Raw genomic sequence first — 25,597 nt, 5'->3', positions numbered from 1 at the left:
TGCTTAATTTCAGCAGCTCAGGTGTAGACTGTTGAGGGAAATAGATGTTTTATGATCCAGTTGAACCGGGATCAACAGTTACACCTTTGTGGAAAAGTTTGATTATTAATGACACCAGAGTCCTCATATTAGTTCAACATTTAAAAATGTTTAATTCACAAAATCCTCTTAAAAATGTGTGTGTGCATGCTGTAGGACAATGCATGAATGTTTACAAAAGTGTCACTCGGTAAATAATGACACTTTTAATGCAAATTTTAATAGAACTTTGCCTTAAAATGTCAATAACCAAACGACACTTCATGACAGCAGTAAACATCCTTGAAGATTTCTTTATGTTCATGATGGGTGTTATGTCAGTCTTATGAACTCAATCATTTCTATGAAACTTCCAGAGGTTTTCTCTCCATCGAGTTTTCCAGGAATTTAAAATCAGTTCACGTGACGTTCCTTGTTACCATGGAAACAGTTCAAACAAAGCAGAGAAATTCAAACTGAGAAAACTTTATTAAAAAGTAACAAAAAACATCTATACAACAGGTGTCTGAGGGGGTGGAGGTTCTTCATGGCCTGGGCGGCGGCCTCATCCCTGGAGGGGGCGGTCCTAGAAGAGGTCACATGATCAGGTTAAGGTCAGTGATTGACTAAAGCAAGGAAGGTGTGATGTAATTGGCCAGCCAGCTGACCTCTCATCCCAGGGGGTGGCGGCCTCATGCCGGGAGGCGGCATTCCCATTGGGGCGCCGCGGCCCGGACCGGGTGGCATTCCCATCGGGGGGCCCATAGGGGGCCGCATGCCAGGAGGCGGGCCCATCATACCTGTGGGAGCGGAGCCAGAGAACTTGAGCCAATGAGAAACCAAGGAGCGATCTACAGCCGTCAAACACCGGAGATGGACTCACCTGGAGGGGGCGCGGCTCGGGCCATAGGGGGCGGGGCTCCCCGCCCGGGGGGGTACTGCGTCGGGGCGCCAGCAATGCTGGCGCCTGCTGCTGCCGCGGCAACTGTGCCTCTGCCCTGCGGCGTCATCACCTGGAACACACAGAACCCGTCAAAACCGGAACCCGCCGCTGGACCCGCCCCACCCACATCACCATGGTTACCTGCTGGGAAGGCCCGCCCACTCCTCGGACCGGCCCCGCCAGTCCAGCCGGTGCCTGAGGCATCGGCGCCCCGGCCGGGACACCCCGACCCGCGGCGCGGCCCACACCCGGCCCGCCGGCCACACCCGCCAGGGGAACCCGGGCGATCCCAGTCTGAGGAAGAGATCACAGGTCAGAGGTCAGAGGTCACCACCGCGCAGCAGCGCTCAGCAGGACGCACTCACATCTTTGGGGGGCGGGCCTTCCACCGTCATGGAAACCAGGTTCTCCCCCCGCAGCAGAACCAGACCCAGAACCCGCTTCTCCTCGCGCTCCGGCTGCTTCGAGTTCTTTGGCCTGCAGGAGAGAACAGGGTCAAAGGTCACCCACCTGGAGACGTTATGGAAACAACGGCCACCTCCCAGCCAATCAGAGCTTGTTTCCTACTGGCTCCGATTGTCGACTATCAAAATGTTTTATCTGCTGGAAACAAAATCTGTTTTCCAGTGTTTATCAATAAAATGTTTTTATATCTACGTAAAAACACATGAAGGAATCTTATTAAACTCAAAATTTAGGAAAATAAAAACTGAAGATAGCTGCACCCCAAATTATTGAAACTTCTGAAAGATTTGGATTTAAAGTAATTTGATCAGGAAGTCGGTGGGAAAAGAGACGAGTTCTGTAATTTGAACTGAAACTCTGAAAACAATGCTTTCATGAAACAGATCAGAAGAGATCATATAGTTTAATGCTGCAAAAGAAAAACAGGCCCGGGCCTTGGACCTACTTGATCTTGCGGAACTCGTCGCAGTCGCACAGGATGAGGTTCATGTGTTTGTCGAAGGCCTTGAAGGTTCCGATGAAGATGCGGCCGTCCTGCAGGATGCACCTCATCCTGAAGTCGATGTGCTGCAGCATCTTGCTGCTCTTCCCCACCGTCTGCAGCCAATCAGAGACAAGCAGCAGCATGACATCATCGCCACATCACACCAGGTTCTGACCCAGTTACCTGCATCAGGGTTTCTGGAGATGGACACGGTTTTCCCGTTTTCTGATCCGATCTAACCGGCAGAACTCTGAACTAAGGTCCGTTTAAAGATCAGAACATCGGGAGACAGCCATGTTTTCATCTACTAAAATTAATCCACAGAAGAAGAAGGAAGCAGAACCTGAGAAGAACTTCCTTAGTTTACCTTAAAACTGTTATCAGACTCACTGTCTGAAGAAAGTAATTTATTCTGGTTCCATCCGGGATCCGGTTCTATTATGGATCTTTAAGTGTTAAATCAACAAAAACATTTCTGAACCAGAACCAGGCGGACAACATAAACCAGAACCCTGGTCTGATCGTCTCCCTCTCTGAACCCGGGTTTCTCCGGTCCGGTGAGTTTACCGACCCGGTTCTGGATTAAACCTTCCATGATGTTCTCGGCGCTGAATCAAATCCTGCAGAACCAGAACATTTGCTGTGGAGTGGAACTGGAACCACTGCAGAGATCTGACCGGTTCCGGTGAGCCCGGCCGGTTCTGGTACCAGAGCGAGTACTGCCCAGCAGGTGAGCAGCTTACCTGAAAGTCCAAACTGAGAGTAAACACAGAATCGCGGCCCGGATTCTGGTTCTATTATTCGTTTCACAGACTCTGGTATCTGACCCAGTTCGGTCTCTACACTCCAGAACCGAGCTTTATCGGCCTTGATATGGATCGGGTTCGGTTTGTTCTGCTTATTAGAGTCACATTCTGTGAGACCCAACCGAAGTGGACCACATATAGCCAAGCTATGACCCGTTAATCAGGACCAGGCCAATGGGTTCAGATATTGATGTAATGGACCAGTTTCCCGTTGTACTGAACCGGTTCGGATCCATTTGGACCTCTCCTGCAACGTCCCGCCAACGTCTCCTCAAACAGCCGCCATATTCAAATCATCGCGTTAAAAAAATAACAATTCTCATCAGTCTGAGAAGGACCGGGCCTCAAAGACCCAGTTCGGGAACACTCACCATGTTTGCGGTTCTGATGGCTCCGATTCGACCCGGATTCACCGAACCTAATACCAAAAACTGACCCGCTGAGCAGCCGGGCCTTTATTACAAAGGACAGGAAGTAGTGTAACAACCCGGAGCTCCCGACTGGAAACACGGACAGATCAAAAGTTCCTACAGGGCAAAAAAAAAAAAAATCCTTCCATTTCAGTTTCTCATGGAATATTTCCATTAAATTTTCACAACAGAACGACATTAAAGGTACAGCTTAATTTTAATAAATTAGAATAACACCTAAACATTCATTTTTGTCTTTCACCATTGTGAAATGAAACGAAACATATAGATTATTTCCACACACACTGGTGTTTTTAAGCCAGTGTGTGTGGCAAAAGAGTATTACATCAGGCTGATACAAAATCCTTTCTGATGTATAAAATATGGGCTTAATGTGCTTATTGATGTCAAATACCAGGTTGAACTGTATTTTAAAAAGTTATCATTAGTTTGACAAACAGGTCTCATTAAAAGAAAAATTCTGATGTATTAAACTGTACCTGCATTTTCATGTACATAATCTTCCACTAATATTAACAACCCATGAAAGAAAGTTTATCCACCCTGGATAATTTTTCCAGAATTTTTAATATAAAATATTTAGGGAACTATATATATATACACATACACATATAAAGACAGACAGATACATTGGTTATTATACACATGTATTTGTGTATTGTGTACATTTATGTCTTGATTTAAGAAAATGAACATGATTAATTTTTTTGCAGAGGGGCCCCCTTGGGGCGCCACTGCTGAGAAAAAGTTTTTGTTCCCCCATGACCTGTTTCCTCTGAGAACTAGCTGTCCTATGCGCTCGGGTTCGGTTCGGTTCTGGTCCCCTCGTGTCACAGCTGTACTAGAACCTGATCTGAATGTGCCTGTACGAACTGGAACGATCTGAACCGGGTTCGGTTCTGGATCCCACAGAATGGTTGGTCGGCTCTTTCCGCCCTCCCGCTTCTGAGCGGTTGTCATGGTGACCGGGTTCCCGCTGCTGGTCGCGCGCCGCAGTGAGTCGGAGGGATGGTGAGTCACCGCAAGCTGCTCCGACGAACACGGTACCAGCCGCTATTGACAACAGAACCAGAACCCCTAGACAAACCGAACCGCTGGCACCGACACCGGGACCCCCGGCGGTCTGCTGTCCGGCTGACCGCTGCCGAAATCCGCAGTGACGTCACATATAGCGGTGTGTCGCGGGGACATTAATCAGGACACACTGTTGCTGAGCGCGAGGCCACAGCTGCAGCCAGCGGAACCGGTTCCGTCAGACCCAAAACCGCTGGATCCCCTTCAACCTTCAGGACCACAGGAACTGTTGATGCTGAAGGCCAACATGTTGCTGCAACCACCGGAAGCCTGCAGCAACCAAAACCATCGGAGCAACTGAGACCAGAACCAGCGGACCAACCGGAACCAGCGGAGTCCAGAATCCCCTGAGACTGAGACCATCAGCATCTCCACAGGCCAGCAGGTGAGGAGCTGCTGCTGCTGCTGCTGCATCCCCTGAGAGGAGAACTGATCAGAGATCAGCTGGAGACTGTAAATGAAGGTTCTGTCATCGAACCGCTGGTTCTGATCCATTTTCGATTAGAATCTCTTTGGTTAGGGTCTAATTTGAGCTGCCAGGTTCATCCCATTTATCCCAGAAGTTCTGTTGCACACCTGCTGGACATAATGATCGATAATCATATTTTCAGCTCTTATTAATATACCCTTGGTATACTGATCAGAACCAACAGATCAGAACCACAGGTTTTATAAGATAATTAAACCTTTACTTCAGAACCTCTAGATCAGGGGTCTAAAACTCCAGTCCTCGAGGGCCGCAGTCCTACGGTTTTTACATGTGCCACAGGTACAAAACGCTGGAATGAAACGGCTTCATCACCTCCTCCTTGTGTAGCTCAGTTCTCCAGAACCTTGATGACCTAATTATTCTGTTCAGGTGTGGTGCAGCAGAGGCTCATCTAAAAGTTACAGGACTGTGGCCCTCGAGGACTGGAGTTTGAGACCCCTGCAGATCAAGATGACTTGATTCTGATTTAAAGTCTTGGATCAGATGGTTCTGGGTCAGATGGTTCTGGGTCAGTCAGCGTTCAGAACTCATCACTGGATCAGCTCTGTTGAAAGTCACTGTTGATATTCTCTTGGCCTCAGATGGTGGACTTGTGTTGGCTCTGGTCCGATCTGGTTCTGTTAGATGTCAGTTCTGGTTCTGATCCAGTTGTTTCTCCAGTGTGTGGCAGATTCCAGTTGAACAGTGAATCTTCTCAACCTGCAGGGTTACTTGTGGGGTCCCACCGGATGCCCTGTTGTACCCCGGAGGTAGATTATAGGCGTGTCTCTGAACTTGTCCTCCTGTTGAACTCACCTGGAGGCGGGGCGGCTCGGGCCATGAGAGACATGTCTCTGTCTCACATGTCTCTGTCTCACATGTCTCTCCCTAGATGGACGTCTGGCCTCCTGGTTGGACGGATGAACATCCGCACTCTGACTGATCAGCTCAGCTGGCCTCAACCTCAAACAATGACCAGTAAGATGAATCAGCTGATGGAGGCAGAACTTGGCCAGGAGATTGAAGGCAAGGTGAGATTTCCCATCATCCTTTGCTTCTGGAGCTTGTCTCGGTGGGTCTTGTGGACCAGGAGGAACATCCTATAACCGTCATGGTGCGTTCAGGTACCCACAGCCTGTTCTGTGTTGTGTTCAGGTTCAGACCTGGGCTCAGTCTCTGGTCTACACCGTGGAGGAACTGGAGTGTAAGATCTGCTACAACCGATACAATACTCGGAGCCGGAAACCCAAGCTGCTGGGCTGCCTGCACCGGGTCTGCGCCAAGTGTCTCAAGAAGATGGTGGACATGGGTGAGTTCACCTGCCAGGTGTGCTGCTACTGCTGCTGACGCTCCATTAAAGACCTGCTCTCTGAGCTTTCAACCTGGTTTTCAGGAGACTCTTCACCAACCGTCATCAGCTGCCCATTCTGCCGCCACGAGACCTACGTCCCTGATGAGGAGGTGAGACGGGTTTGAAGAGGTGAGACGGGTTTGTGAGGAGGTGAGACGGGTTTGTGAGGAGGTGAGACAGGTTTGAAGAGGTGAGATGGGTTTGTGAGGAGGTGAGACAGGTTTGTGAGGAGGTGAGACAGGTTTGAAGAGGTGAGACAGGTTTGTGAGGAGGTGAGACGGGTTTGAAGAGGTGAGATGGGTTCATAATATCAGGTTTGAAGCAGGAGGTGGTGGACTGTCCGTCACTCCGGTCCACGTTGGGACTCTGTCTCCGTGTTCCGTGTCTCCAGGTGTGGCTGATGGAAGACGACCGGCACATCATGGCGGTTCTGTCCTGTCAGGACAGAGCCCAGCAGGAGGGATCAGAAGTTAAAGATGGCGGCGGTTCAGAGGTGGTGTTGACTCCCACTGCTCTGAAAGGTCAGTCTGTCTCTGTCTGTCTTTCTTTGTCTCTGTGTCTCTGGTCTGACTCTCCGCTCTGTAGCAGCAGCCAGAGGGACGGACACGTCCCTCCGGTCCTCGGACTGCCTGGTGATCACCATCATGGAGCTGCCGGACGACTCCCCGTCCTCGGACTCGGTCAGCATGATCAATGTGGTCGGTCTGTACCGGCCGCCCAGCCTGGACTCGCTGCCCTGCAGCTTTCCCTCGCAGAAGTGTCGCGCCTGGACGTCCCGCAGCTTTCCACGCTGCCTGCTGGGGGCGCTGTGTATGGTCAGTGACACACAAAGCTAGCACCATCACTAACAAGTTAGTAGCTCCAGTAAAATAATTAATCAATTATTAAAATAATTGCCAATTCATTTAGTAATTGATTAATTGTTTACAGATTTAAAAATAAAAGTAATTTGAACAAAACATTCTGTAGAAAACATTTTGCCTTTCAGATAAAAACCTGTAGAAGTTATCGTGATAAACAATAATATTGTTGTTTTGAGATCATTTCCAGTAATATAATAGAAATGCCATAATAATACAAGAAATAATTCTCAAAGATCAATAAACCTTAAATTCTCATGAAGATTTTAGAACAACAGAAACAACAAATAAAATGAATTATGAAGTCTCTGGACTCAAAAACGTCAGACTTTGGTAGAAAAACAAAAACAATAAATTATGCAAATGTTAATTACTGAGCTTGTTTTAGTTTATCATGCACTTAATTGACCTATTGATTATTGTGAGATGACTACATATGAAAACAAAGTATAAAGATTTAAGTTGCTTAATCTTTATTGGTATTGATTTTATCTGTTTAACTGCGTCGTTTTATTGAGTTTTGAGTTCATTACTGAAGGCTCATCTTATTTTTATTACTGATGTTCAGCTGTGGCTGCAGTTAAACAGTTTTATAAATAAAGCTGACAGTTACGATGAAAGTACGCAAAACATTTTGAGGCGTAAACGTAGAATAATTTACACGTTGTGTCTGCGTTAAAAGTAACGCGAAATGTTCGCATGATGCCCCACGACCCCTGACCCCGGGTGAGCGTACTCAGGTGTGTGACCCCTGACCCCAGGTGTACTTCAGCTCGCTGCCGCTGGGGATCTACCTGCTGATGATGGGCCAGCTGCTGCTGGGCGTGGTTCTCGTCAGCCTGGTGCCGTCCACGCTGCTGCTGCTCGTTCTCTACGGATTCTGCCAGTGCATCTGTCACGAGGTGAGGGAGGCGATCGCTGCGCGCAGGCTGCCATGACGACGACGAAGGCCGCTGCCATGGCAACAAGGACACCGGAGCGGCGAAGCCACAGAACCTCCAGACCTGAACACTAAGCTGATTCCTGATTGGCGGAGGCGGTAAAGGCCCCTCCTCTTTTGAGCACCAGCATCACTTTCTTGGCCAAAACAGAGACGGACCAGAAGTTTCATCCTCAGCCAGAGAGGGACAGGCTGGAAACTCCTGTTAGCATGTTGCTAATGACATGCTGTGTAACAATCTGTATGTAAATATGTAATTCTGTTCATCAGTGAACCTTCTGACAGCCCATCAGCCAGTAACCACCAGGAATATTCCCAGTTTAACAAAATAATCCAAAACATTGGAAACATGCTAGCCTAGCCTAGCATATAGACTGGTGAAAATGGATGTTAGGCTAATGTAGCGCAAACACAAGAAATGTTGGTAAGTGCTATGGGTTAGGACTGAGTTAGCATAAGGACAGTAAAACAGGAAAGCACTAGCATAGCTTAGCACAAGAATAGTAAACAGAGAGAATGTGTTTGTTGAATTTAGCAAAAAGACTGAAAAGACAGAGAAAGGGTTAGCCTAGCTTAGCATAAATACTTTAAATTAAGGTAAAGTATTACCATAGCTTTGCATAAAAACTAGGAATTAAGTGTTTTTCCATCTTCGCAAAATGACTAATTGAAAGTGTTACGCTAGCTCAGTATTTAAACTGGAAGCAATGTGGTAGCTGGAGATAGGCACCAGCAACCCTCCCGACCCCATTAGGGACAAGGGTGAACAGAAAATGGATGGATGGATGGATGGCAATGTGAAAGTGCTAGCTTAGCTTAGCAAAATGACCGGAAGGGAAGGTATTAGCCTAGCTTAGCATGAAAAGTGGAAATTGTTAGCCATGGACAAAGATAAGAAACAAAGTTAGGTAATTTCTGTTTTTTCCTAACATAATGCTAAATTCAGTTCTGTTGTCTCTGACTCCGCTGCCGCTTCCAGTGTTTGTGCTAAGCTAAGCTAACTGTATGGAAGAAGGAAGCTCTGCAGTTAATTGGTTTAATTTCCTGTCAAAGTGCCACCAACGTTTGACTTGATCACTTATTAATCGTGTGTTAATCGTGTGTTATCCATGTGGCGATTTGGACCTCGTGTCACTTCCTGTCCGTGTCGCATGCGGACTGCCGACTTTTGTAGAAACTAATAAATTTAATGGAGACAAAACCAGTTTGATTTGTTTCAGGTTTTCCAGCTGAGCTGTTCTAGAAGGGTGATGTGAGGAGGTGGAACAGCAACTACTGAAAATGACCAAAACCAAAAAATGTGTCTGTGTTTCAGAATAAGTCCAACACCTTTAGTTTCCCTACAAGGAGAACGTTTCCAGATCTGAACCTGCACAACGCCACAAACTGGAAAACGTTTTCCGTTTGCATTTGAAATTTAAAAAACTGCTTTACTTCCTGTTTTGTCTGACCTGAGCTGGAACAGAAAACATGACTCACTGGGTGAGTTTACGCTCCGTCTCCTCGATGGAAACTCCGTACCTGTGCCCTGTTCCACCTGGACAGGTGAGGCTTAGAGGGGCGGGCCTCTGGGAGTCCAGAGCGATCCGGACTCAGCTGTTCTACCTGTTAATTGAAAACACAAACGCTCCCTGTGGAGCAGCAGAACCTGAGTGATTTCAGAAACCTGCGTCCACCGCAGAGGAAGGACGGAGCAGCAGCAGGTGAGACGCTTCAGGTAAAACTCTCAACATGTCCTTTAATAATAATGTTAATTATTTAATAGAAGAGCGATTCATGAGGTAGCAGCATGTTGGAGGTTCACTCTAATGAAGTAAATTAAACAACTTTTTATATTCATCCATCAGTGACAACCAAATATTTCAGTAACATTCTTAATTATGTGCTTTTCACTTAACTTTGCTATTTTTCTAACTTATAATTTCAGTTATATTTATTAATTTAGCTTGTTAAATGTGCCAGCTACTATTCTTCCTGTTAACTCTTTTTAACCCTCCTGTTCATTTCTAAGGTTCTTCCTCTGAGTGTCCACTCAACTTACCAGGAGGGTTAAGTTGCAGTTATGTGACTGATAAAGCATATCTAACAGGTTTGACTGGTTTCCAGTCCACTCAGTATTTTTGAGTATAAATTTGTTGCACCAAAATGTTAAGTACATTTTTAGTTTTATTTTTTAGAGTGTATATTCCTTTTGATTATTTAAACCTCTAACTCCATTATCTGGTTGAAATTAAAGTTTTTTTGAAATATTTTTCACAATTAAACTAATATATACAGCAGTTTTTTATGCAAATATGTTAGAGCAAAGTAAAGTACATGCAGTGCTAAACGGCTCAGCAGATAACAGAAAACCGATCCGTTCTCTCAGACAGTCTTCCTGTATCATCAGCTTAGTAAAAACTCCTGGATGAGTTTGAATATCTGGAGTTTAACGTGGTTCAGCAGTTTGTTTTAAGTCTCAGAGTCTCAGTCGGCTTCCTGTTGTCTGGGTTCGAGAGACTCGTTCAGAAGAGAACCGTAACCAAGGGAAACGTGAAGACAGAAGGCCTGCCGGTTCTGCGGACCGGGCCTGGACCGCTCTGTGCCGCCGCCTGGCGGTTAAACGTCAGCTGATCACCAGTGGCGCCCCCAGGGGACGGGGGGCCTCGGCCCCCATTGCAGTCATGTTGCCCCCCAAAGAATTATTTTCGCTGTACCCCCCAACATTTTGACTGAGCTGGTCTGGCCACCATTTTAAAAACTTTCTGGAGGCGCCAGTGGTGATCACCATCAATCAGAACCAGAACCAAAGTGTTTTCAATCTAAACCCGACTGAACCCAAACTAAAGCGTCACCAGTTACCTGCTGACCTTCTGATGACTTTCAGGCCGACACTGGGCTCCGATTGACTGCGTCCCATCATGAGTCGGTGGCGTCGTTCGGTGGACGAGCTGACAGCGGGACGGCGGCGGCAGCAGGCAGAGTGTGAGCGCGCTCAGAACGCTCTGAGTCGGGTCACTTCCTGCTTCCAGCAACTGGCGGCGTCGCTGGGAAGTTCAGCCGACAGCAGCTTCCTGCGGGAAGAGATGGACGAGACGAGAGCGCTGGCTCACCGGATCTGCTCAGGTAACACCTGTCCTGCTGGGCTCACCTGTCCTGTCTGTGTCCTGCTGGGCTCACCTGTCCCTCTGCAGGTCTGTCTCGCCGCCTGCTGCGCCTGCTGTCAGCCTGTGACTCCGCCCCCGTTGCCGTGGACGACAGACATGCTTCAGAGCGACTCTGGGTTCTCTTCCTGTCTGCAGTGGAGTACTTCCTGTCTGACCTCCGGAGGGCCAAAGAGCTGATTGGTCAGTTCCCCCTGACCCAGCGCTCCAGCAGACGCTCACTAGTGAACACAGGTGAGTTGTTGGCTCCGCCCTCCTGCGTCTGGTTGGCTGGGCAATGCACTGATTTTAGAAATTAATTGAATTTTATTTATGAAGATTTAGCATTTTAGCGAATGCTCTCTTCATGTTTCTGTAGGTCAGAGTGATGTCATCGCCCAGGGCGGCCATCTTGTTTGATAAATGTTTGATTGGACTTTGAATTCAGGTTGACTTTAAGACGGAATATTGGGGCTAATTTATGATTCTTTTAAACTCAAGAATAAATTTATAAAAATTAGTTGAAGTTACACTTTTTATAAGTTTTACAGATAAGAAAACACTTCATGTTTTAACACATTATTAATTATTAGTGAAGATCCATCCATTTTCTAACACCTTGTCCCTACTGGGGTCAAGAGGAGCTGCTGCCTCTCCAGCTTAATGTTCCAGGTGAGAGATGGGGTCACCTGTACAGGTCGCCAGCTTGTCGCTGGGCAACACAGAGACAGACAGGACACACAACCACACACACACTCACACTCCTAGGGAGAATTTAGAGAAACCAATTAACCTGACAGTCATGATTTTGGACTGTGGGAGGAAGCTGGAGAACCGGAGAGAACCCACCATGCACAGGAAGAACATGTAAACAGAAAGACCCCGGGCTGGGAATCAAACCCAGAACCTTCTTGCTGCAAGGCAACAGTGCTACCAACTGCGCCACTGTGCAGCCCTATTAGTGAAGATCTTTTTCTTAATTTTAAAACATTCTTCTGGTAAAATTGCTTTTTTATTCTGCTAATATTAAGACTTTAATAATCCATCTTAAAACTCACAGAAAGGATGATTGAATAAAATCCACTTTTTGAAAATATTTTCTGTAATTTCGTTTTTACAAAAGAAGAAAAAAAGATTAAAATCGGATCAAGTATGAAAAACCTCAGATTTTGTTCCTGAAGTGACCTGCAGGGTTCTCCCGCTAGAGGGCAGACTGGAGCATCCTCTTCTTCTGCCGTTTCCACTCAGGATGTACCGACGGCCCGGTGGGTCTGGCGGCCCGGGTGGCACTGGTCCAAATCCCCTGGCTGGTTCTGGAGGAAGAGCCCAGTCCAGATCTGACCAATCACATCGCAGGCCTGGAGGCCCAGCTGGGTGAGCTACAGCAGAGGGTGAGTCCACCTCCAGAACCTCAGCACAACCCGGCTCAGCAGAACCGGGCTCAGCTCTCTCTGGTTCTGCAGGTCCCGGTGGCGTTCTGGTCGGTGGAGTCGACAGAGCCGGCGTGGGCCGAGGTTCTGAACGACGCCGAGGATCCGGAGGAAAGCCTGGAGGACTTGATGGAGGTGGAGGTGGCGTCCAGCGGCGGTGGCAGCACCAAGCTGCCCGCCTGCTGCCGGGGAACCTGCTGCTGGGTCGGATAGGCCCGGATCGGTTCTGCAGGTTCCGAGAGCTCAAACAGAAATCTTCTATAGAAATATTGACCCAGAACGTAGCAGAGGATTAGTATAATGTGAAAATTATAGCACAGAAAGTTGAGTGGAAGGAAGATGTGCCCATCCATTCAATCTGAAGGAGCAGACGACCATGATCTGTTCAACAGGTGAGCTGCTGGTTCTGTTGGGTCCAGAGTTAACGCGTCTAGAGTCTTCATGAAGGTTCTGCAGCAGAAAATCTATTTTATTGATCTGAACATTTCAGTTTGAGATGCTGCATGTTGGGTTTCCATCCACAATCAGAAAAATCTGAAATATTTCACTTTGTTTTGATTTATGATGAGATTAATTTTTTAGAACAAGGAACAAATAAATCCCCAGGAGGGAGAAAACGGCTCCGTTTGACTCAGGATTCTGGTTCTGCAGCGGGCGGCTCACATGGTTCTGGTTCCCATAGAAACACAGAGTCTGGTTGGATTAAGAACCTTATTCTTTATTAACACAAAGAGGCAAACAAACATAAAAATATGATACAATCAGACACAGAGAAGCTGCTTCACTGCTGGAACGTGGTGTGGAGGTGAGACCGGAAGGCTGCAAGAGAAACAACAACTCCCATCATGCACTGCGTCAAGACTGACAGCTCCCATCATGCACTGCAGAAAAGCCTTGCTCCCTCTGTGACTCAAAGTCACATCAGGGTTGGGACAGAACGGCCAAAATGGAGGATTGGTCTCCATTCAGCAACAAAACGGATTTTAGTAAAAATATTTCTGCTGGAGATATTTGTTGGAGAAATGTGTTTTGTTGAATACAGAAAACTCAATATAATCCCACATGTTCAGAGAAACAAAAATTATTTCTATATTTGACTTTTGAAAACTGATTTTATTCTACTTTTCACAACAGACAGATCACTCTGTGAACTTTGCCAGATTTCCAAGCTGGCAAAAAATACACATTAAAATGTTCTAATAATCAATTTATCAGTCTATTTGACTAACAGAGACGTGATTTTTACCCATAAAACCATCTGTTCTATGCAGCTAAAAGTTAGTTTGGTATAAAGTGGAGCTAATAAAGATCAAGTTCAGGACAAACATACGGAATATATGGAAAATAATAAAAATGTCTGATACTACAAGTTTCAGTTGAAATTTGTTTTGCATTCGTGACATTTAGTTTTTCTTTCCTCAGTCAGTTTGTGATTATTCTTTTTTATTTCTTCTTTTTCTGCTCAGTTTATCAAATCAAACTTTATTACTAATGTGCCTTGTCTAGATATTTTCTTTTATATATTTTCTACAAAGATGGAAAAACCAGAACTTTGCCATAAATCTGCCTTTCAACTCTAAACGTCACGTGCCGCAATGAATTGTGGGTAATGCACTGTGTAAGAGTGGAAATAGGACGATGGGCAGATGAGGAGAATGTGGGACACACTGTGACCTTTAACCTTCAACATGAACGAGGGAGGGAGAGGATTTGGACCGGGCCAAAATCTGAAATGTGCGGCAGAGAACTGAAGGCAGACTGACCAATCACAGCTCTGATCAGAGATCCTGTGCACCGACTACTACAGAGGAACAGCTGATCTGATCAGAGTGACGAATAGAAACGGGTCAGAACACGACTGGTCTGCCCAGCTTGAAACTACTGCCTGAGGTTCTGGGTCTGGTAAGCTTACCGTCCTGGTTCTCCCACAGTTCTGCGGCGGCCGTGTTAAGAGGACTGTCATTGTTGGGTTCTGGGGAGAGACAGCAAGTTAGCGACTCGGTGGAGGGCGATCGGAACTAGTTCTGGCGGTTCTGGTACCTCCCAGCAGGCTCTGGACGGACAGCAGGATGGAGCGGACGTCGTACAGAGCCGACCACTTGTCCTTCAGGATGTCCAGGCAGATGGCGCCCTGATCGTCCACGTTGGGGTGGAAACACGGCGTCACGAACCGGACCCGGGGAGCCTGGTACGGGTAGCCGGCCGGGAAGTCCAGGGACAGCCGGTACCGCAGCCCCTCGTACACCTGGAGGCAAAACTGGGTCAGAACCGGGTTAGTGGAACCATAAACAGAGAGACAGGTGAGTACGCACCGTCCCCTGAGCTCCATCGATGGTTCCGATCCATTTGAAGAGATTATCAGATTCTGGAAATGCCGAGATGCCCTTATCACCCGACATCTGCAGCATGAGGTCACACAGAGGTCACATGAATCAGGTCAGAGGTCACATGATCACTTAATACAACGCATTAAGTGATCACATGACCACAGATGAGTCTGAGCATGCTCAGAGTGAAGCGGTGTCAGGTAACCAGCACCAATTCATCCCCAGTGGTCAGGGTCAGTTCTGCTGGGCCCAATTGGGTCAGTTCTGCTGAGCCTTCAGTGTTGTAATGAATCATGGAGGAATGAACTGGTTCTGGATCATCTGGTGACGACCCGACTTCACCTGACAGCAGGAAGAACTCCGTCTCTCCCTGTTCCTGCGTCTGATTGGATGGTTCTGGTACCGGAACCAGCCGAACTCTCAGAACTCTTGGTTCTGCTGGTTTCCCCCACCAGAACCAAGAGTTCTGATGACGTCATCCAGCGGTCCAGATAGTGTTCAGAAAGCGCTTCATGTTGGTGTCTGAAGTTCGGCACCAGCAGGATCGGATCTGGACCCGGTTCTGACCAGAGTCGTCCGTCGGTCCACACCGTCCGTCTCCTGGGCACCGAACTGATCTATGGCTCTGTTACCATGGTAACAGGCCATCAATTACTATGGCAACAGGAAAAATAAAAAAGGTCAGGACCGGACTCACCATGAGGGTCATCAGCTCCTGCTGCAGCCTGAGGACAGAGAGAGAAAAACACTTTATTGCTCTCCTGTAGCAGTCTGTGCTGCACCAAATCTGAAGACTCTGACTGAAGACGATGCTCAGGGTTGGCCATAACTCTCTTGATCCTATGAAGAATCCTTATTTGCATCATCATCATCATCTCCAGAGGCTCCACAGCCTGTAGAGCAGAACCAGAACCAGAGTCCTTATTCAGGCTGTTGAGCCTCTTTAGGCCTCTGGTTCTGATGGTTCTGATGCTGCTCTCACCAACAGACTGACAGCAGATGAACATCCAGGTTTTTATCTTCCTCACCACCTCCACTTCTTCTCCCATGATGGAAATGGGCTTTGACCTTTGACCCTGATCATTTTCTTTGTTGTGTTCACATTTAAGATGATTTGATTGTTCCCTCCATGACCCGAAGCGGTACTCAGCCTCTTGTCCGTCTCTGATAAACCAACAACTGCAGAGTAATCTGAGTATTTCTGTAATCTGAGTATTTCTGTAGAGGACAGAAGCGTAGAGAGAGAAAGGATCGGAGAGAGAGCAGCGCCCTGTGGAGCTCCTGTGGTTGGACACTCAGTCCTTCAGTCTCACACACTGTCGTCTGTTTGTAAACCTGAACCCAGAGGAACCAAAACCAGAACTTTAACTGGACCCGAACCCAGACCGGCGGTTCTGACGCGACCAATCAGTGATCAGTCCATGCAGCAGGTTCTGGACCCGGAATTCAGAGCTACTGGGTCTGCTGCGGGTCATGTTCCTCCGTTACCATGGCAACAAAGTTACGTTTCGTTGCTTCTGACTTATTCGCTCTGCTTATTTGACTCTGGAGGTTCCGATTCGGGACTCACCGCTTGGTCACCGAGCCTCTGGCCGCGCTGCTGCCGCTTTCGCTTCCCTTCAGGGCGGCCGCGGAGGACGCTGCAGCCGCTGCGGGGTCCATGTTCTGGGAAGCCATGGGTTCTCTCGGTTCCGTTCGTGCTGGGGACAGAGAGAGGGAATGAACCGGGCCGAACTCCGAAACCCGGACAGGACCCGGACCTGCGGGCTCCGGGTCAGAATCCTGAACAATCCGTTAGCTACATGCTAACAGCCGTTAGCCTGTTCGTCTCCTCAGACCCGGAGTAAACAAACAAACAAACAGCACGTGATACCAGCAGGTAAACGCGTCAGCTCCACATCAAAGACTCACCGGGTATCGGTTCGGTGTCAGCTCGCTTTCAGTCCAGTAGCAGCTGCTGCCGGTTCGGAGTACAAACTGAACTTTCTCCCGCCCCTCAGTTTAAACTGACTTTCCTTCGGCAACAGCCAATCAGCGCCCGACTTTCAAACATAAATAATCCAGAACGCACCAATGAGATGGCTGGTTATTGAAGAAGTCGGTTTGGAAATTAAACCGGAAACTGCGTAAATTACGTTTTTATTTTGACGTCACGTACAGGGAGTTTTAAAAAAAATCTTCAAAATTTAATAGAAACTCCGAAAGAAAACAAATATTCTAATTATTTTGGTTTTCCAGTGTCAATAAGTCAATTTTCATAGATGAATTGAAAAAAAAAACAAAATATGATCTGAAATATCAGAATTTTAAATTACTTTGATATTAAACACTAAATAAATCTGCCTCTTATTAGAGCTGCTGAGGTTTATTCACACTCTTATCATTAAAGAACAAAATTATACAAAACAAACTTATTTTGCAATAAAGAACAGCACATCAAAAGCAAAGACAAGATATAATGTAGGCACAAGTGAAAGATGCATTTAAGCAAAATAAAGGGAATAATTATAATGTTCATTTGCATATTGATACAAATGGCTCAAAAGATTAAAAAAAACTGAAGCCAGTAGAGTACTAGTAGTGAATTCTGAATCAAAGACTAAGATGAAAAAAAACGGCATTTTTTAAATATACAGTAGAATTATGTGCATCGTTATTGGCTTTAGAGGAGACTAGAATAAGTAAATGTAGTGGTTTATTATAGTCCGTTAAGTGTTGAAAAGGGAAGTAATACATATGAGATTACAAAAATATAGAAACAATGTGGATTCAGGTTGTCTATGGACGCTGCTAAAAATGTAGATTTTGATAAAGTTATCTAAATGTGTTTAGAAAGAAATGATAGAAAATGAGGTGAATAATGAGATAGAAGCAAGACAATTATGTGGAATACAATATACAGTTGATGTCACAAGAATTGGTGGAATAAATAGGAAGGAGGATATAATTATAAGCAGAATAAGAAATGAATGGCACTCTTCTTGAGATAGGAAAACATTGTAATTGCTGCAAAAATGACAGAACATGTTTTTATTAGTTGCAGAAAAATATTTGGGCCTAATATTGACCGTTGAAAGGTTGAAATTGGGAATTCAAGTTTGTAAATGTGGTTGCTCAGTTGAATAATGACTTAGGTCTTTGAACAATACTGACCCTTTAAGAGAATCTGAGGAAAGAAAATGTAATTTTTGTTTTCAAGAAGAAACAGTAAAACATGTTTTCTTGTTCTGTTCCAAATATTCTGTTGAGAGATGGGAATTAGTATGTAGATTACAAGACAATAAATTACAGTTAAATAAACAAGATATTTTGGACACAATTTATACTTCTGAATAATTTGTTCTTTACCTTAAATACCTTAAGAAGACGAAATTGATAGAAAGGATATAGAGAAGTTTATTGGGGGGGGATGGGATAATGTACATGTAGCAGCCCGGTCCACACTCCACTCCAGTAGATGGCGGTAATGCACATCAATTCGTTGCTTGCCAACCGCCATAAAAAGAAGAAGAAAATGAATAAAGTAAAATCCAGCAGATGGCACTAGCGCAACGAGCTTTTGGTAAAATCTAAAGTAGAAGAAGAAAAGCAGTTGAGCGGAAGTGTTTCGGAGCGGTACTTCTGATCCAGGTTCGGTTCGGACGGAAAGATGAACGCTCCTCCAGCTTTCGAGTCATTTCTGCTGTTTGAGGGAGAGAAGAAGATCAGCATCAGCAAAGACACGAAGGTTCCCAACGCCTGTTTGTTCACCCTGAACAAGGAGGACCACACGCTGGGCAACATCATCCGAGCGTGAGACCAACTCACACACAACACCGGCAGACAAGTCCAAACAGAACCACACAGCAGACAAAACCGGTCCAAACAGAACCACACAGAACAGAACTTCCCTGATCCTGAACTGCCTGGGATGAACCGGGTCCTGAACACGTTCAGCAGTGACCCTGAACCAAGAACAGTGTAGATTTAAATGTGAAAATGATCAAAGCTGAAAAGGTTTATTCCAGATATCATGTTCGGATTAATGTGGTTTAACTTAGTAATTAATGGCAGACATCTCGAATTAAAACTGACATTTTGTACTAGTAAGAATGTAATTAAATCAAAATAAATACATTTAAAATACGTATTTCATATAGTCTAAATATCATTAGAAATATCTTAATTCGCTAATACTTCTAGTCATAAACCAGTTTCAGATATCTGGAATGTGTGGTGAAATCGATTTTATGTTAAAATTGATTAAAGCCATACAGCTTTAAACATGATGCTCCAGGTTATTGGGATTACTGCTGATGAATATCAGGAATCAGTAAATAAAAAAATCCTTCATTTATCCAAACAGAAAACTAAATATTATAACTCAGATCGTCTTTGTAGAACAAATAGTGATGCTGTGGAAGGATCTCCAGTAGCAGTCAGTCTTGCAATGTCTTTAAAGAGGCCTCTGACTGACAACTATTACTGTGTAACAATGTTAACATGCTACCAGCTCCATATGACATCATCAGCCACTAATCCACCTCCTTTGCTGCTCCTCAGTTTTCATTCACTGATGTTACCTGAATGCAAACATAACAGAGGTCCAGCAGGTAGGCTGTCCCAGTGACCAGGTGTGTGTGTGTGTGTGTTCCAGTCAGCTGCTGAAGGACCCCCAGGTTCTCTTCGCCGGTTATAAAGTTCCTCACCCCTTGGAGCATAAGATCGTCATCCGGGTCCAGACCACACCTGACTACAGTCCCCAGGTAACTCGCATGTGCACGCCAGCTAAGATGCCTCCCTGCTGACAGCAAGTGGTGTCTAACAGGAAGTGATGTCGTGTTCTCCCCAGGAAGCGTTCACCAATGCCATCACAGACTTGATCAGTGAGCTGTCGCTGCTGGAGGAACGCTTCCGGGTCGCCATTAAAGACAAACAGGAAGGAATTGAGTGACCCCGCCCACTCTGATGACCTCACTGCAGCCCTCTGTCCCCCCCAGGTGTTTTTTCTAATAAAGATCTGACGTCATGTCCTTAGAGCGTTTGGTTGAGCTTCATGTTTGCTAGAACCAAAGGTCAGCTGATCACAGGAAGTGATGTCACAGCTGAGAGACAGCAGAAACATCGTCTACAAAACAGACTTTATTTGTTTGTTTTTTCAGCAGGAGAAACAAAACTAGAAACATCCAATAATAAAAATAATAATGAAGGGGTCACATGATCAGAGCCCTGGGGTCATGTGACCTTCAGGGGTCGTTGTCCCTCTGAGCCTCCATGGCGCGCTGCATCTTCTCCACCATCCAGGGAGGAACGCCGAACGGTTTCAGCTCGTCCATCCGCACGTCCGGACAGTCCCTGAAAAACACGCGGGTTACCATGGAAACCATTGTTTTTTTTAAAAAGATTTGAGAATTTAGTTCCTGCTCAACAATAAACTAAGCAAGAAATATGAAAATTAAACTAAGAAAATAGTCAATTTCTTTTTTGCAGGAAAGGAAAATGAATCAATTCAAAAATACTTTATTGATCTCAAAAGGAAATCAAATAGATAACATGAAACTGAAGGAGGTCAAAACAGGAGAAGAAGAACAGGCTCCTCCCACCGTCCGTCTGGTTCTGATCCAGTTCAATGAGCGGTGGGTCAGAACCAGAGAGTCAGGATGCTGTAATGTTCTGGTCCGGAGTGTGGATCAGTTCGGCTGACTCAGCCTGAATCTGTTTGTTCAGGTTTCATCTGAACGCACACTGCCGGTTCTGGAGAACAGAACCAGACCTCACCTGTACTCGTCGCTTTGGGACAGATGCTGGATGTCCTCCTCAATCAGAAGGTAGGCCTGAAAAGAAACGAGTCAGAATCAGAGATTCAGCAGAACCGTCAACAGAACCAGAATGTTCTGGTGGTACCACAGTTCTCACCATCTTGCCCCCTGTGGCCCTCATGTGGTGCCGTTCTGCCAGCCACTGCTTGTCCTTGGCGTCAGCGGCGTACTGAAACACAGCGCCCCCCACAGGTCAGCAGCACGCCTGCACTCACAAGTCATGTGACAGGAAGCCAGACTCACCTTGAACAGGTCGGCGTGTTTGATGTAGATCCGCCCTCTGGTTCCGCCCATCCCCAGCGCCCTGTGATGACATCACAGCAGCCAATGACTCACTTCCTGTTCAGCTACTCAACAAAGTTTATCAAAGTTGATCTCATGACATCACGCCTGTTTCTGATTGGTGCTGGTGACTCACTTGTTGGCTCTGGAGCCAAGAACGAACGTGCTGCTGTCGTTGAGTCTGGACGGATCCCACTGAAACACACACACGTTTGCGCAGTTATCTTTGCGGGGACTTTCCATTGACTTCCATTCATTTCTACAGCCTAAACCTTACTGTAACCCTAACCAACCAAAACTCAATTCACACCGTAGTCGTAAATCTGACCCCTGACCCAAAAACAGTGTTTCCCCTTGTGGAGACCAGGCTTCGGTCCCCACAAGCAGCAGTGGGTCCCCACAACGTAGTATGTGTCAGGAAAATGGTCCCCACAAGGTATTAGAAACAAACGCGCACACACACACACACACACACACACACACACACACACACACACACAGGTGAACTTCCTCACAGGTGATTTCCATTAGCAATGGCTCCTCCCTCCAGCCTGACCACTAGGTGGCAGTAATCAGCTAACAGCACACCTTTGACGCTCACCTGTCAGAGTTTAAGAACAGACTCACCTTTGGCCCCTCCCTCTTCACAGGCTCCGCCTTCGGCTTCACTCTGAGAAGAAAAATTCAAACCAATAAGGTGCTGCGGTCTGCCTGGAGGCTGATGATGTCACCTGGTCAGGTACTCACAGAGGGTAGTTGGCAGGACGGTCTGAGGAGACGACGGGACCTGGACGACTTTTCCTCTGAGGACAGAGATGGACCAATCACACGAAGGCAACAGTCAACATCCTCACCTGATTTGGCGATCAGCCAACCGGCAAAAAATTAGCATGTACCCACAACAGGTGCAAAAAAGCACCTGCTAACAAGCTAACATGGCGGCCTAACAAAGCTAAACGGCTATGTTAGGCGCCAACATAGTACACGTTATGTTAGCTAGTTGTTAGCTACCCAGCTTACATAGCCTAGCCAGCAAGCTAGCTAACGTCAAACATGGAGATGTTCAGGTCACACCTGGCTAACACGCTACCTTCTTAGGTAGAAGATTTCCTCTGATCACAAAGTCTTCATCAACTGCTCTGGATCTCTGCAAGACAAACAGAACCAGGTCAGAACCAAGTTGAGTCACAGCCTGCTCTGATTGGTCAGTCAGAGGGCGTGTACCTTCATCGTGACTTCTGACCCCGTTCTTTTGCCCTCCACCTCTGGAAACAGCTGTTTGGCCTGGTAATGAAATTACAGAACCAGGTGAGTGAAGGTAGACTAGGCTGCTATGGGAGGAAACAGGAAGTGACCTCACATGTTCCAGAACATTCCTGCAGGCCTCCCGGATCAGCTGGTCCGTCTGGACATCTTCGCCGACGTTCTCCTTCACATTCTCCGCTGCCTTCTCAAAGAACTGCAACACAGACGCACCTGGTCACACACCACACCTGTCCGCATGTGGCCCTGACCCTACGGTGTGACCTCTGACCTTCTGGTACTTCCTGAAAACCGCCATGATGTCATCGTTGAAGCTGGGCTGAAGTACGGCCCTCAGTAGGTCCATGGACACCTGGGGATCCGTGTAGCTACTCACAGGTGGAACACGGGACGGGATTAGACTGGACCGGGTCAGAACTGGACCCATCAGAACCACAGTGCAGCTGCACTCACCTGACTGCAGTGTGTGAGCGCCGTCCTCGTCTCTGGACATGTCGATGTTTGATCATCAGGTTCCACGGCTTCTAGATGATGAAGAACAGGCAGTTCAGTGTCTCCTCCTCCTCCATCATCATCATTATTATAAACAAGGTTATTCTGTCTAATAAAAATAGGTAATTCTTTTTTTTTAAAGGTTTTATTGGCTCTAGTGGCCTTTATTTGATAGTTAATTGACAGGAAAGTGGGTAAGGAGAGAAGGGGGAAGACATGCGGCAAAGGTCGCCAGGCCAGGAATCGAACCTGCGACAGCCACGACGAGGACTAAGGCCTTCTTATATGGGTTGTGCTTAACCCCTGCGCCACCACAGCACATTAAAAAAAAGGTAATTCTTTCTTTCTTTATTTTTTATTTTAAACTGGCATTTCCTACAAAATAAATCTAAATTTGCCAGAGGTATGAATAATTTTGAGTTTATGGCTACTAAATATAGATTCCCATCCTCATTTTCTGACCAGAGAAAATGTTCTGGTGGTCCAGAAGAGAACCAGATTTAGTCTCTCATAATCGTTTCTGTTGAACTGAAACTATAATTCATAAACTTTAAATGAAGCTTAAAGTTTCCTCTGATCAGTTTGGAACCAAGTTAATGAGCATATTACAAACCTCAAATAAATATTTCATAAACGGAATTTACAACAATGAAGTTCTGAATTTGCAACAAAATTCTGCTAAATATAATATAGAGTCAATAATCTGAAACAAAAATATGAGAGCCCGTTTCCGCCACTCTGGTAAAAAAAAAAAAAAACATCAAATAAAAACTATCAAGATCCAGGACAAAGAAGGCCTCCGCCCTGACCAGCAGAGGCTGATCTTTGCCGGTGTTACGTCGATCAGCGTCTCCTCGCCGCTTCGCACCTCCCAGTGCACATGTACTGGTCAAAAAAAATATTTTACAAAAACCTCCCGTCATCACACATTTGCCCAAAACAATAAACGCCATCAATCTACCCGGTGTCTTCTGAGATACTCAAATTAATTAGAGGATCTAACAGTTACCAAAGTAATCTAAACAATTGAAAATGTATAAATTAATTACAGATTTTGGTTTTAAACTAACTTACATATATTCTGTCTAAAGAACAACCAAAAAAAATTGGTAGAAATTACAATTCACAAAATTTAACATAAACGGCTAAAACACACACTTACCTATATAGATCTTGATAGTATCTCATTATTTCGAGAGAGTATTTTGAAGTGAGATTTTTTATTTTACCAGTGGCGGAAATAGGCTTCCATACAAAAAAACTAAAATAACATTTATTTTATTGTAGCTTGATTTGCATAAAGTAAAAGAATAACATTAAAAGTAAATACGTCAATTACCAAAGGTGAAAAAAACTAAACAAAAACCAAAACAATAAGAAAATGAAATAAAACTGAAAATAATAGGAAACTAAAAACTGACACCAATTCAATCAAAGAATATTGCAAGTAATCTAAATTTGTTACATTTATTATTTTAAGCTAAAATGGGGGCTGCTCTGTTAGCCGCAGCTAGCTGCCCAGTTAGCCGCCGCTAGCTGCCTCCTCCTCCGGGATTCTTACCGGGTTCTGGTCCGGATGTTCCGCTCCGACCTGCTCCAGCCACTCCCGGCCTCCTTCGCTGCGATGAGCTCCCATGCTGGGCCCGCTCCGAAGTTCTGCTGCGGTTCGTTTCGGTCAGGTCAGCTCCGGGTTGAACCGAGGTAACTCAGCTAGGCTAACGGTGGCTACAGCAGCACAGACCGACGGAATTTACGTGGTTCGGGTATAGATTTGGCGCTCTGACTGGACGCGAGGTTAAAAGTTTATTTTTAATCTGCTGCTGATCAATAATCAATCTGAAGTTTGATGTTTACTTCCAGGAAGTTACACCATCATTTCCGTCTAGTGAAGCTGGTAAATTTCCGGCCAGTTATGTCAAAATAGAAGCTCCAGGTTCCGGCTCCAGGTTTCAAAATAAAAGCTCAGTATAGGATGACAATGATGGCATAAATCCAGGTTGGGGTTTTTTTTTGTATAGAACTATTATTTAACTGGGTTTAGATGTACAACCGAACCGGACAAAGGTGAACTTTAACTTCTGGGTTTTCACTTCATCGTGGACATTCAGTCACATCTTATGGTTTTTATGGGGCCTAAAGCTTAACCCCATAAGGAGCAGAAGCATTTGAATCACGGGTCAGGCTAGATAAATAAATGAAAAATTAACTGAAGTCCTCAGGAAGATAGCAAGAATGTCTGTGTGTGCAGAAGGACGAGGTGACTGGTCGTACTGGGCTGGATATATTTTTACTAGGAGAGAAGCTGCAGGTTTTCTGCAGGCAGTACGAAGGACAGACTGAATTTACACTGAAGCTGGAAGGACCCCGGAGGAGACCACCTAGTCCAGGTCTGAACTTCCTCCAGCGGGTTCATGCAGAGCAGGAGGAGCCCAGCTGTCATACGCGGCTCTACTGTACACACTCATATACATCATAAACACTTTGGTTCGGTTAAAACACACAAACACATTTCATCTCTTTAAAAAGGTTAAATTAGACCAAATAAAAACTGATCAACAGCAAAACATCAACAGACCTCAAATCAGTCCAGCTGTACACTATCTACACACAGACAGGCGCCTGATAGGTCCACCACCAGCCAATCAGAGAGCACTCAGAAGTGGGAGGAGTCAGCTTTCTTCCTATTAAAGATGGACACGGTCAGAAAAAAACGGTTTAAACCAGATAAAACTGGTTCTATCCAGATTAATCCAGACTAACCCATCCCTACAGAACCCAGACCTCTTCAGACCAGATTTATCTAGATTAAATCAGAATATACTGGATCTAACAAACATGAACCAGATTAGATTAGGTCACCTGAGTGAAGTTGGCCCCCCCACCTTCTTCAAATTAGACAAAATTGGTGTCAATCAACTCGGCTACGTTTGTGCTGGTTTGTGCAGCAAAAATTTTCGTTTGTGCCGCTATCATTTTAAAGATATAAAGAAATGTTTTTAGAGGTCATCAAAGGTCAACCAGCCCCCCACCTTCTTCAAATCA

The 25,597-nt window shown here is 45.7% G+C and overlaps 6 protein-coding genes across 9 annotated transcripts; 3 read left to right on the top strand and 3 right to left on the bottom strand.

Annotated features, from left to right (window-relative positions):
* Positions 1-225: 225 nt before the first annotated feature.
* On the bottom strand, positions 226-3,171 carry LOC102234652 (small nuclear ribonucleoprotein-associated protein B'). The gene is made up of 7 exons (XM_023324471.1): positions 3,088-3,171; positions 1,872-2,023; positions 1,327-1,438; positions 1,103-1,255; positions 902-1,031; positions 687-818; positions 226-604 (listed from the first exon to the last, which is right to left on the bottom strand). Exons 1-7 carry the CDS (start codon positions 3,088-3,090, stop codon positions 564-566), a joined length of 723 nt encoding a protein of 240 aa, XP_023180239.1. The 5' UTR covers positions 3,091-3,171; the 3' UTR covers positions 226-563.
* A 588-nt stretch (positions 3,172-3,759) lies between these two features.
* Positions 3,760-9,042, top strand: LOC102234912 (E3 ubiquitin-protein ligase RNF182-like). 3 transcript variants are annotated; one of them, XM_023325290.1, is made up of 7 exons: positions 3,760-4,606; positions 5,583-5,721; positions 5,846-5,999; positions 6,087-6,151; positions 6,433-6,562; positions 6,627-6,856; positions 7,663-9,042. In XM_023325290.1, the coding sequence occupies exons 2-7, from the start codon at positions 5,611-5,613 to the stop codon at positions 7,837-7,839; spliced, it is 867 nt and encodes a 288-aa protein (XP_023181058.1). In that variant the 5' UTR covers positions 3,760-4,606; positions 5,583-5,610; the 3' UTR covers positions 7,840-9,042. The 3 variants fall into 3 exon arrangements, with proteins under 3 accessions (XP_023181058.1, XP_005812996.1, XP_023181057.1); XM_005812939.2 differs by having other exon boundaries at positions 3,765-4,606; positions 6,084-6,151; positions 6,630-6,856; XM_023325289.1 differs by having other exon boundaries at positions 3,765-4,606; positions 6,084-6,151.
* An 87-nt stretch (positions 9,043-9,129) lies between these two features.
* On the top strand, positions 9,130-13,001 carry LOC102235441 (regulator of G-protein signaling 9-binding protein-like). Of its 2 annotated transcripts, none has more exons than XM_023325291.1 (4): positions 9,130-10,946; positions 11,123-11,218; positions 12,212-12,354; positions 12,427-13,001. In XM_023325291.1, the coding sequence occupies exons 1-4, from the start codon at positions 10,742-10,744 to the stop codon at positions 12,604-12,606; spliced, it is 624 nt and encodes a 207-aa protein (XP_023181059.1). In that variant the 5' UTR covers positions 9,130-10,741; the 3' UTR covers positions 12,607-13,001. The 2 variants fall into 2 exon arrangements, with proteins under 2 accessions (XP_023181059.1, XP_005812998.1); XM_005812941.3 differs by having other exon boundaries at positions 11,015-11,218.
* Positions 13,002-13,090: 89 nt separating this feature from the next.
* On the bottom strand, positions 13,091-16,732 carry ube2c (ubiquitin conjugating enzyme E2 C). The gene is made up of 7 exons (XM_005812940.3): positions 16,632-16,732; positions 16,291-16,420; positions 15,418-15,445; positions 14,706-14,792; positions 14,434-14,638; positions 14,306-14,365; positions 13,091-13,212 (listed from the first exon to the last, which is right to left on the bottom strand). The coding sequence occupies exons 2-7, from the start codon at positions 16,395-16,397 to the stop codon at positions 13,175-13,177; spliced, it is 525 nt and encodes a 174-aa protein (XP_005812997.1). The 5' UTR covers positions 16,398-16,420; positions 16,632-16,732; the 3' UTR covers positions 13,091-13,174.
* Positions 16,733-18,281: 1,549 nt separating this feature from the next.
* polr2j (RNA polymerase II subunit J) lies at positions 18,282-19,736 on the top strand. Its single transcript, XM_005812942.3, has 3 exons — positions 18,282-18,512; positions 19,357-19,465; positions 19,552-19,736. The coding sequence occupies exons 1-3, from the start codon at positions 18,370-18,372 to the stop codon at positions 19,651-19,653; spliced, it is 354 nt and encodes a 117-aa protein (XP_005812999.1). The 5' UTR covers positions 18,282-18,369; the 3' UTR covers positions 19,654-19,736.
* An 85-nt stretch (positions 19,737-19,821) lies between these two features.
* Positions 19,822-24,475, bottom strand: dnttip1 (deoxynucleotidyltransferase terminal interacting protein 1). The gene is made up of 13 exons (XM_005812952.3): positions 24,117-24,475; positions 22,517-22,587; positions 22,335-22,431; positions 22,161-22,259; positions 22,025-22,084; positions 21,891-21,947; positions 21,548-21,603; positions 21,428-21,470; positions 20,937-20,995; positions 20,762-20,822; positions 20,616-20,687; positions 20,478-20,533; positions 19,822-20,054 (listed from the first exon to the last, which is right to left on the bottom strand). The coding sequence occupies exons 1-13, from the start codon at positions 24,189-24,191 to the stop codon at positions 19,946-19,948; spliced, it is 915 nt and encodes a 304-aa protein (XP_005813009.1). The 5' UTR covers positions 24,192-24,475; the 3' UTR covers positions 19,822-19,945.
* Positions 24,476-25,597: the final 1,122 nt, after the last annotated feature.

Source organism: Xiphophorus maculatus, chromosome 20, assembly GCF_002775205.1.
Source record: "Xiphophorus maculatus strain JP 163 A chromosome 20, X_maculatus-5.0-male, whole genome shotgun sequence".
NCBI classification, from domain to species: Eukaryota; Metazoa; Chordata; class Actinopteri; order Cyprinodontiformes; family Poeciliidae; genus Xiphophorus; species Xiphophorus maculatus.
This window is presented reverse-complemented; position numbering and strand designations above follow the sequence as displayed.